Source organism: Cucumis sativus, chromosome 5, assembly GCF_000004075.3.
Source record: "Cucumis sativus cultivar 9930 chromosome 5, Cucumber_9930_V3, whole genome shotgun sequence".
Classification (NCBI taxonomy): Eukaryota; Viridiplantae; Streptophyta; class Magnoliopsida; order Cucurbitales; family Cucurbitaceae; genus Cucumis; species Cucumis sativus.
This window is the reverse complement of record NC_026659.2, coordinates 3,395,555-3,407,549: the sequence shown is the minus strand read 5'-3', so window position 1 is coordinate 3,407,549 and position 11,995 is coordinate 3,395,555. Positions and strand designations below refer to the sequence as shown.

Here is an 11,995-nt window from a genome sequence, read left to right as displayed (position 1 = left end):
TCGATGGGATATTCAGGTCGACTTACTCTTCTTATCGGTATCAGGACCTTTGTATAGCAATAATTCTATTGATTCTAGTTTGCTTGAGTTGAAATACTTAAATTATTTGGATTTAAGTTGGAATGACTTCGACTATACTCAGATTTCCTAAATGAGGAGGAACTTTTCCTGCAAAGGATGCATGAGAAAGATTAAGATATGTTAATTCAACCATTGAACCTAAAAAGCTTGGGATTTGAGTATAGTCGAAGTCATTCCAACTTAAATCCAAATTGGGTTCAATATAATGATGATGTTGAATGGATGTATCACCTATCATCCTTACAACTTCTTTGGTTGAGTGAGACCAACTTTTCACAAGCATCAAATTTGATGGAAGTGTTAAGTTCTCTTCCTTTGTTGTTGTCCTTAAGATTGGAGGATTGTAGCCTCCGAAACATCCATTTTTCTTTCGTTTCCTTGAATTATTCTTCATTTCTTTCTAGGGTTCAACTTCTAAGCTTGTCTTACAATGAATTGAATGGTCCAACTCCTAAGGTTTTTCAAAATATGACTTCTTTGAAATTACTAGACCTTTCAGGAAATCACTTTACAACGATTGATGGTGGACTTTTTTTTTTCATGAGAAATAAATGTGGCCTAGAAGTATTTGATTTTTCCCACAACTTTTATTTCGGTGGAGATGTGTTTGGAAGTAGTTATGAGAATGAATCTATGGATTGTAGCAATGGATATCATCTTCAAGTGCTTAACTTACAATTTACATCTATAAAAACCGAAATTCCAGATTGGTTGAAAAAGTTCAAAAACTTAAAGTCCCTTAACCTTTATAACAGTAGCATTCATGGTCCAGTTCCTAATTGGCTTGGAAATTTATCAAGCCTTGAATATTTAGATCTTTCAGAAAATGCTTTAATCGGAGCAATTCCAACCGCAATTGGAGGATTATTAAACTTGAGAGAGTTACATCTTTCAAAAAATAGATTGGAGGGGGTGAGCGACGAATGCTTTATGCAACTTGAAAAGTTGGAGTTGTTAGATATATCAAAAAACTTGTTCATCAAAGTCGTTCTTACAGAAGCTACTTTTGCAAATCTCTCTCGTTTAGATACCTTAGTGATTGGCCACAATGAGCATCTTTCATTGGACATAGATCCTAACTGGATTCCTCCTTTTCAATTAAAATTGCTTGCTGCAGACTCATGTATTCACTGTTTTGGAAGTGAATTCCCTCCATGGCTTCAAAACCAAAAGTCATTGATTAGTTTACTTTTGTCCAATTTGAGTATCTCAAGTGCTATACCAACATGGTTGGCACCACAAAATCTCACCACTTTGGATCTTTCCCACAACAAATTGAGTGGACCAATTTTTACCAGAATTGTCGATCAAATGCCTGAGTTGGACGAGTTAATTCTCAATGATAATCTTATCAACGATTCTTTATTATCTTCACTCTGCCAATTGAACAATTTGTACTTTTTGGATCTTTCAAATAATAGGTTAACTGGAATTCTTCAAGCTTGTTTGTTGACTCCATATTTGACATATTTGGATTTGTCCTCAAACAACTTTTCTGGGACCTTTCCAAATTTTGGTAATCTTGGTGGTATTCAACAACTATACTTGAGCAACAATAATTTTGAGGGATCCATGCCAATTTTATTGAAGAATGCTCAATTGTTGGATACATTAGATCTGGAAGGAAATAAGTTCTTTGGAAATATTCCAACATGGGTAGGAAATAATCTTGAAAGGCTGGAATTGTTAATACTACGAGGTAATTTGTTCAATGGTACTATTCCTTCAACTCTATGCAAACTCAGTAACCTGCGGATATTGGATCTTGCACACAATCAATTAGAAGGAGGCATTCCACCAAATCTCAGCAACTTCGATGTAATGACGGGAGGAAGAAAAACAAATGGTTATTACACCATTTGTAGAAGTAGTTTAATTTGCATTGATAGTGATACAAAATATTTAGTACAACGCATCAAATCAAGTGATTTAAATTACTCTATGGAACAACTAAAAATGTTTTTGGTAAATATAGACCTCTCCGGAAATCATTTGGTTGGATCAATTCCAAGTGACATAATTCAGCTTAAAGGATTATTTGGATTGAATTTGTCCCACAATAACCTAACTGGGACAATTCCTGCAGAAATAGGAGAAATGGGGGTGTTAGAATCACTCGACTTATCTTTCAACCAACTTTCAGGACCAATTCCTAGAAGCATATCAAAACTAAGTAAATTAGGCGTGTTGATATTATCTCACAACAATCTTTCCGGAGAAATTCCTCGCGAAGGTCATCTCTCGACATTCAACGAAGCTTCAAGCTTTGATGACAATCCATATCTATGTGGGAATCCACTTCCAACCAAATGTGCAATTGAGAATTCATCTAAGCGACCAATGAAAAATATTGACAATCCAGATCAAGAGGAAGATAAATGGGAGAAGTGGTTGCTTTACATAATGATAGCCCTCGGATATATAATTGGATTTTGGGGTGTTGTTGGAAGTTTAATATTGAAGAAAAGTTGGAGAGAAAGATATTTCAAGTTTGTGGAGAATGCTTGTTACAAAGTTGATGCAGCAACTAGGAGGAGCATACAATTGCTTAAAGAACGAATCTCCATGCGAATGAGTTAGGTAATCATTCCTTTTTTGCTACTCTATTATATGCACATTAGTTATAAAATATAATTTCTTTGCAGCTTCATCTCTAATAGTCAATATGTGATTTAATTTTTGAACAAATATTAAAGAGAACGTAGTGATTAAAGATTCATTTACAGTAAAATGAATGTTTGCTGTTAGTTTCTTTACCTATTAAATTAACCTTAGCCTTACAACTCAAATCTAATCTGAATCCATATTGAATTCCATTTTCTTTCCATATAGCTGAAGGGATTCATTCAAGAACTTTGAAAGACAAATCTTTGGGAGTTGATATCTAAAGAAGATCCAGAAGTCTCAAGATCAAAAAGGGTGTTGAAGTTCAAAAGCAAGAGGCCAATATCATTTTTTCTTCCTCTCTTTCATAATCATGATATATGATGATATAGAGCATATTAAGAAATAGGAGAATTTTAAATATCATAATTTATTTTGCTATTTTTAAAAATGTTGTTTATTAAGTTGAATTTAAAGTAATTTAATTATATAATTTAAAATTTGTTTTAAGAAATTTAAATGGGTTGGAATGATTTTTATTAACAGTAATTACAAAGTTCAGGTAGTCATTCGTTGGCTCCAATGATTATAATCAAAATCCATTTAGGATTTGTTTAAAAGATAATTTCTTTTATAAAATATTCATTTTCATTGACTGAAATTAAATTGAAATAAAAACAAGAAGTAGAATAATCAAATAAATATGACATAAAATATATATTAAAAAATATTCAAAGTCTTTGATTATTCCAAAAAATTCTTTCTCACATTTGTTTGTAGAAATTTTTTAGTTAATTAAAAATTGAGTCTTTGATAGAGAATTCACATTTGTTTTGAAAAGTCTTTGATAGTTACATAAAATATATTTTAAAATATTTCTTGATTGAAAATTTCCTGTCAATGGTTTTTTCTTTTTGAAAAATATATATGTTAATTAACTGTAAATTAAATTTAAATGTTCTATCACTCTCAATCTCATTTCAACTCTTCAACATTTATTTTTTTTAGTTGACTTGATTGAACAAAAATAAATAAATAAATAAATAACATAATTGAAGTGTTAAATTTAAAGAAATAGTTTTTTTAAAAAAATATTAATTATAAAAGATGGTTTTGTTATCAATATTGTCATCACAACAATGAAGAGAAACTCATATATGCATTATAGATTTGAGCCCAACGAATTTACGTTGTCTCCTCAAGAAAAATTTACTCACTATAGGGCTTGAATTTTGAAAGTAATTGTCCCACAACGTATCAACTTTCTTCTAAGAGCAGCACTCCGTCTAGAAGATCAACGAACGAAATTTTGTGGATCAGTCGAATGTCAAGATTATGGATAATGAAAAGATGTATGTTTTAACCAAATAGAAAATGACTTATTTATAGACCTATTCGTGACCATTCGAAAAGTCATACCTATTTCTATAGTTTAGTTATTAATTTTCACGAAAAGATGCATCCTCTCATGATGCATCCATTCATGAAGAAACACAAAAAATTACCATTTATTCCCTTAACCATGTATTCGAGTAGGTTTATTAATTGGGAACGGAGATAATAGAAAATTTTAAATGTTTAAAATAGTAGATGATTGAAATTACAAATTTTAAATGTATAAATTGCATTTTCATATACATTTGTAAGAATATTTTTTTTTCAAATATATAAAATTATTTTAATAAAGAATAATTTACATAAATCTAATGAAATCAAAAAATATTTACGATTTGTGTAACAAAATTTTAAAGTCCAAGAAGCCACCGTTATTTTTCATAAATTATAGATTTATTCTTTGTTGACTTTGGATATTGCAAGATTATTCTTCACCTCACTTCTTTTTCTTCTTCTTTGCTATTCGTTCTTGTCCTCTTCATGTTATTACTTATCGTTTTTCATATTCTCACTTATTCTTGTTCGCGATTTCTTCATTTAATTTTATCTCTCAAAATTTCTTCTTTATTCTCCATCTCTTCTCTTCTTGGTACAAAATCTAAGCAATATTGATACATGATTAAAATAATCGTGTACCAATATCTAATTGATTAACTGTCTATCCAAGATAGACAGAGGTATACCACTATTACTCACTACAAGAAAATATGTATTTTTCTGACGTACAACACGGACGTCAGGATAAAAGATGCTGAAAGAAAAGGCTTCTCTCAACATTGTACAAGCTCCATCGGAAAAAGGTTGACAATCATAACGCGACATAATGTGACGTTGGTATAAGGTAATGTAATAAAAAAATTTAAACTTTTTCCGACGCCGTTATGTATGACGTCAGGAAAAAAAATATTTATTTTTTAAAATTTTAAACTTCTCCTGACACCGTGCGTATCAACGTTGGGAAAAGTTTAAATTTTTTTATTATTCATTAACTCATACATATTAGAGTATTATCTGCCATCTTTTGCATATTGATGACAGTTATAAAGTGTCACGAATTCGTATAATATGACATTTTTTCTCTGTTAAGGATATGACAATCGTGACACAGTTTTTATAAAATCAAATGTCATTGTTTCAATATTAACAACAATTAAAAAATATCACATATTCGTATAATATGACATTAAATAAAAAAATATGCCCTCCGTTAAACATTAAAAAAAATGATAAAAAATAGTTTATATCATGTAATACAAAGAAGTCTCTATGCACAAATAAAAAGAATAACATAAACATAAAATTGGATCTATTCTGTCCAAATTTGATTGACAATATAATTACTCACTTGGGCCATTTTTTCGTACACGATGTTGACTTACAACTAATTCAATTATATCACTTTAAAAATTGGTTGAAAATTAGGTATATTTTCAACTAAAAGTAATTGAATAGATTCTTTTGACTATCATTTATTAAAAATACCTAATTGAAGTCTTAAATTTAAAGAAATAATATTATAAAAAAATTATAAAAGTTGGTTTATTATTTGGGGTGTACATAATTCAAAAATTTTAATGTTTAAAATTATAGATACTTCGAATTACCAACGTCTTCCATTTTCATATACTTTCGTAAGTATTTGAATAAAATGTGTTTATTTGGTAAGATTTCTACTCTTAAATTTATACAATGTTGAAAAGAATGCATCTTACAATTATTTTAATATGATTTGAAGTTATGAAATAAATAATACATCAAATATATTTAAAACTATTCATTGACTATAAAATAAGAGTCTTGGATGATTCCACAAAATGTTGTTCTCACATTAATTAGTTCATGAATACTTGTACAAGTGGTGCTAAAAGCAACACATATAAATTGATATTTTGAATTAACCAAAATTGAGAAAGAAATTAAAAGGTTGCATTAAAATTTGATTATAAATAGAGACGAACTGATCATAACGAAATTCATTACATTACTGAGTAAGTACTCGAAAAGTTTATTCTTATTGTTGGCAAAATGAGGAAATTAGTTTGTAAAGAAAGTTCAGTAGTTGTTTCATTATGGATGATGATACTGCTTCTTCTACTCCTCCATTTTTGTTTCTCCATAACTGCAGCAGCACCTTGCATCCAAAAGGAGCGTCAAGCTCTTCTTCGTTTCAAGAATAGTTTCTATGATGACCCTTCTCTTCGCTTGGCTTCCTGGAATGCATCAACTGATTGCTGTAATTGGAAAGGAGTGGGTTGCAATCAAATTACTGGGCATGTTACCATCATTGATCTTCGACGTGATCCTTGGCAGGTTGACTGTTACCTATCACCTTTATATAGCAATAAATCCATTGATTCTAGTTTGTTTGAGTTGAAATACTTAAGTTACTTGGATTTGAGTGGGAATTACTTCGACTCTATTCAAATCCCAAGTTTTTTAGGTTCAATGGTTGAATTAACATATCTTAATCTTTCTGGCACATCCATTTCAAGCAAAGTTCTTCCTCATTTAGGAAATCTTACTAACTTGGATACTCTTGATTTATCAAATAATTATTGGGTGGATACCGAGGGTGTTGTTGAATGGATATCTCACCTTTCATCCTTACAGTTTCTTGACTTGACTAACATGAACTTCTCAAAATCTCTGAATTTGATGCAAGTACTGAGTTCTCTTCCTATGTTGTCCTCTTTAAGATTGAGTAGTTGTAGCCTTCAAAACATCCATTTCTCTTTGAGTTCCTTAAATTATTCTTCATTTCTCAGCAGAGTTCAAGTTTTAGACTTATCAAACAATCAGTTGAGCGGTTCAACTCCTAAGGCTTTTCAAAATATGTCTTCCTTGAATTTACTAAACCTTTCAGCAAATAAGTTTACTTCTATTGAAGGTGGACTCTACTCTTCCTTCATTGAAAACAATTGTGGCCTAGAAGTATTTGATTTTTCGTGGAACATTGATTTTGATGCAGATTTGTTTGTAACTTATGTGAATGAATCTATGGGTTGCAGCAATAATCAATATGATCTTCAACTGCTTAACTTAGGATATACATCTATAAAAACTAAAATCCCAGATTGGTTGGGAAAGTTCAAAAACATGAAGTCCCTTGATCTTGGATATAGTAAGATTTACGGTCCAATTCCAGCTTCACTTGGAAATTTATCAAGCCTTGAATATTTAATTCTTTCAGGCAATGCTTTAACCGGAGCAATTCCAACCTCATTGGGAAGATTATTAAACTTGAGAAAATTGCATCTTTCAAATAATAGATTGGAGGGGGTGAGTGACGAATGTTTTATCCAACTTGAAAATTTGGAGTGGTTAGACATATCAAAAAACTTGCTCAAAGGCATTCTTACAGAAGCTGGTTTTGCAAATCTCTCTCGTTTGGATGCCTTATTGATTGACCACAATGAACATCTTTCGTTGGACATGAGCCCTAATTGGATTCCTCCTTTTCAATTAAAATTTCTTACTGCAGACTCATGTATTGGTTGTTTTGGAGGTGAGTTCCCTCAATGGCTTCAAAACCAAAAATCATTGATTAGTTTACTTTTGTCCAATGTGAGTATCTCAAGTGCTATACCAACATGGTTCATATCACAAAATCTCAGCACTTTGAATCTTTCATACAACAAAATGACAGGCCCCATTTTTTCGAAAATTGTTGATCAAATGCCCAATTTGAGTCGGTTGTTTCTAAATGATAATGTTATCAATGATTCTCTAATATCTTTACTCTGTCAATTGAAGAATTTGTACCTTTTAGATCTTTCAAATAATAGGTTAACTGGAATTGTTGAAGGTTGTTTGTTGACTCCAAATTTGAAAATTTTGGATTTGTCCTCAAACAACTTTTTTGGGACATTTCCATATTCAAAGGGTGATCTTTCTTATATTCAACAACTAAACTTGGGAAACAATAATTTTGAGGGGTCCATGCCGATTGTATTGAAGAATTCTCAATCTTTGGATACATTAAATCTTGGAGGAAACAAGTTCTCTGGAAATATCCCCACATGGGTAGGCAATAATCTTGAAAGTTTGCAATTGCTGATACTACGAGGTAATTTGTTCAATGGTACTATTCCTTCAACTCTCTGCAAACTCAGTAACTTGCAGATATTGGATCTTGCACACAATCAATTAGAAGGAGTCATTCCACCAAATCTCAGCAACTTCAATGTAATGACAAGAAAAAGTTCAAATGGTCATTTAAGCGGCTGTGAATATTTTGATGATGAAATGTGCTATCATGGTGAAAAATATGTAGTACAACACATCAAGTCAAGTGATTTAAATTACTCCATGGAACAAACTCTTTTGGTAAATATAGACCTCTCCAAAAACCATTTGGTTGGTTCCATTCCAAGTGAGATAATTATGCTTAAAGGATTACACGGATTGAATTTGTCCAACAATTATCTAGTTGGGCCAATTCCTGCTGAAATAGGAGAAATGGAGATGTTAGAATCACTCGACTTATCTTTCAACCAACTTTCTGGACCAATTCCAAGGAGCATATCAAAACTAAGTTCATTAGGCGTGTTGGTATTATCTCACAACAATCTTTCTGGAGAAATTTATCGAGAAGGTCATCTCTCTACATTCAATGAAGCTTCAAGTTTTGATGACAATCCATATCTATGCGGAGACCCACTTCCAACGAACTGTACAATTAAGAATTCACTTAAGCCACAATTAAAAAGTATAGACAATAATGTGGATGAAGAGGATGATAGATGGGAGAAGTGGTTGCTTTACATCATGATAATACTTGGATTTATAGTTGGATTTTGGACGGTTGTGGGAAGTTTAACCTTGAAGAAGAGTTGGAGATATAAATATTTCAAGTTCGTGGATGAGGCTTATTACAAGGTTCATGCAATAATTTGGGAGAGCATAGAATGGCTTAAAGGAATCTCCTTTCACAAATGAGTTATGTAATAAAAAAGTTTTGTTTGTTTTGTTCTAATAGTTGTATGCAATTTGTAAATTATATTGTAATTGCTTAGCTTCTCTCGTGATCAATACTTGTCATTTTTTAACAAATTCTCACCAACAGCCACAATTTTAAAAGACAAATCTTTAACAAACAATCCAAAATAAAAAAGAAGATGACTCACAGATTGAAGAGCGGCAAGAGCGTCAAGAGCGTCAGCCATGGCGATATTAGTGATATTGGCCGGAATCTTATTCCTCTTACAAAGGGCCGCTTGGAGCTCTCTATTTGACAAGGCACGGAAATCCATGGCGATAGGAAGATAAATTTTTTTTGTCGCTGCCACAGGAAATGAAGCCATTCTATGAAGTCAAGAAGTTTAGGGCCTTTAAATAAATATATTTTTAATTTATAAATTTAACTTCTTTCAATACTATAATATAAGAAATTTCATTGCATAGCAAATGTATTGTGTATATATCTATTCTATGTCATCGCAAAATCTTAAAAACAAGTAAAATCAACCTTAGTTTAGATTTGATTTTATTTATATTTCAAAACTACCTCTAATTAAAAATGACTAAATCATGTTCAAGTTTTTTTTTTTCTTATTTAGCTGTTGAGTTTGTTTTTTTTTTCTTTTTCTTTTTCAAATCCTGGGTTTAAAGGTTTCAAATTCATTAGCAAGAGGTTTATTGAATTTATGTGTACCATTTTTTATAGTTTGTATTGGAGATTTAGATTGTGTCTGAGATAGAAGCACAGTCGCCACCATCATAATAACCACATGAACTATGTGATTGGTCATTATTGTTCAGTCACTAATCCTTTTTTTGATTACTGCATTCTATTTGATGTGAAATTATCTGATGTAGTTGGTTATATCTTTTACCAGATTGGAAATGCTGTATGTACCATGATGATACGTTGTATATATGGAGAGCTCAGGAGATGATCAATACCTCAGCTAGCAAATTTACTGGTATCATCTGAGGAAGATAAAACTAAAGCAAATGCGGCAGATGCACTAAGTAACCTTGTTCGCAACTCCAACATGCTCTGTGAGGATGTATAGTTTCCAGAGGCGCAATGCAGGTCTGTAAAGCTTTCATACTGAACTATTAATTACCTATTAACAAGACTGCTAAGGAAGTTGGAAACTGATAGAGCCGAATTCAGAAGTTTTCTTCATATTATTGATATAATTATTTTAGTGATATACCTGGACTCCAACATTTCCATTTATTCAATCTGTTTTCGTAGTGCTTTGAAACACATTATTCTGATGTTTATTTTAGAGTGTTGTGGTTAGATTGAATGGCAATAGAACCAGACTGGAATTTTGTGACAATGAAATTCTTATACATCAATAATCTGGTTTACTGTTAGATATTGTCATTTCAGAATTATAGTTATGCACTCATTTCTCTTGATGACCCGTAAAGTTATATATATATATATATATGTTATATACAGGCTTTGTTAAAGTTGGTGGCTGACTGTTCGGCAGTAGCCTTGAATCCAAGCAGAAAAGATGCAGCTAATGAGTGTCCTCTCAAGATAGCCTTGTTTTCCTTGGCAAAGATGTGCGCACACACACCGTGCCGACAGTTCCTTCTTTCATCAAAGCTATTTCCAGTGATCGGGCAGCTTCGGCAATCCCCAGAGTCCATAATCGCCAAATATGCTTCTGTAATTGTCAGAAAGGTTGCTGAAACTTGAATCTTCCGCCAATCACCTTGCCATTTCTGATAAAGCTTACAAGAATGCTTGAAGCTGATGCTTACGTACGATGTAAAGGTCAGTTAGTTATATTCTATACGTGTCTGTCGAGCCAGTAGTTCGAATGTATAGAGTTTGTATATAGTATTATTTTGTCAACTGCCATCATCAGCCTTGATTCCACTTGTAGCTAAGATTTGTATACAGTATACTGTGAGGAAGGGGTAGACAGATTTGTAACTAAAGTAGATGGCTGTTAGAGACTTAGTCAATTGAAATTGTTCGTTTAATATATATCTTTTTCTTGTGAATCACCTTAGACTGATAATCTTGGACAATCTTCTAGCATATTATTCATAACTTTGAAGTATTATTTGAAAATTATATAGTTTTCTAAATAATTTGACAATAATTTTTTTTAGAAAAGAAATGATTTGCTTTTTTATTCATTATATTTCAGACAAGAATGTTCCATTGATTCATGAAAGTTGAAACTAAGTTATAAAATATCAAAATTTAAAGTATAAAATAGTTTTAAAAATTAAAGGAAAGGCATGACTAAGTCAAAGTCTAGAAAAATAATTAAACATTTTAGTGAAACGTCACATATATATGTGTTTTTTATTTATAAATTACGTTATATTTGAACATTTAGTTATTTTCAAAAAATAATCTAAATCCTCAATTTTGTAAAAAATAAATATATTTAAAACTTAAAATTAATTGAGCATTTTATCATTGATTTAAATATCAAAATAGTTTCAATGTAACCTATGAAATAGAAAAAATTATTTAATTATTCTTAAGAATGGACTTATAACAATGAAAACAAGGTTCAAAATAAATAAAAGGAAATAGAGATGAAAGGAAATCATATGTATATATAAATTTATTGAGTTAAAATCAAATAATAAAAAATATAAAACAAAAATGAATTTTGCATCATTGATTAAGTCTTTGAAAGTTAGACAAAAGGGCCTTTGATTCATATATTCATTTTCTTTGCCAACGTTCTATCATTCTCATTCTCATTTCATCTATTCAACATTTACTTTTTCCACTTCACTTGATTCTCATTTCATCCGTTCCAATTTCCCTGCATTTAAAGTAAGAAAAAGATTAAAAGAAAAACAATCTTAAATTTAAGGAAATTTGTAATGGATGACTATTTTAACAATAATAATTAAGAATATAGCAATATTTTAAAAAAGTTGCAAATATAGCAAAACTATCAATGGCTGATAGAATTCA

At 30.9% G+C, this 11,995-nt stretch overlaps 2 protein-coding genes across 2 annotated transcripts; both read left to right on the top strand.

The window, feature by feature from the left end:
• The first annotated feature begins 23 nt into the window (after positions 1-23).
• LOC101212393 (receptor-like protein EIX1) lies at positions 24-3,126 on the top strand. The gene is made up of 2 exons (XM_004143674.3): positions 24-2,661; positions 2,914-3,126. The coding sequence occupies exon 1, from the start codon at positions 199-201 to the stop codon at positions 2,659-2,661; it is 2,463 nt and encodes an 820-aa protein (XP_004143722.2). The 5' UTR covers positions 24-198; the 3' UTR covers positions 2,914-3,126.
• A 2,927-nt stretch (positions 3,127-6,053) lies between these two features.
• Positions 6,054-11,058, top strand: LOC101217369 (receptor-like protein EIX2). Its single transcript, XM_011656564.2, has 2 exons — positions 6,054-10,117; positions 10,499-11,058. Exon 1 carries the CDS (start codon positions 6,106-6,108, stop codon positions 9,016-9,018), a length of 2,913 nt encoding a protein of 970 aa, XP_011654866.1. The 5' UTR covers positions 6,054-6,105; the 3' UTR covers positions 9,019-10,117; positions 10,499-11,058.
• Positions 11,059-11,995: the final 937 nt, after the last annotated feature.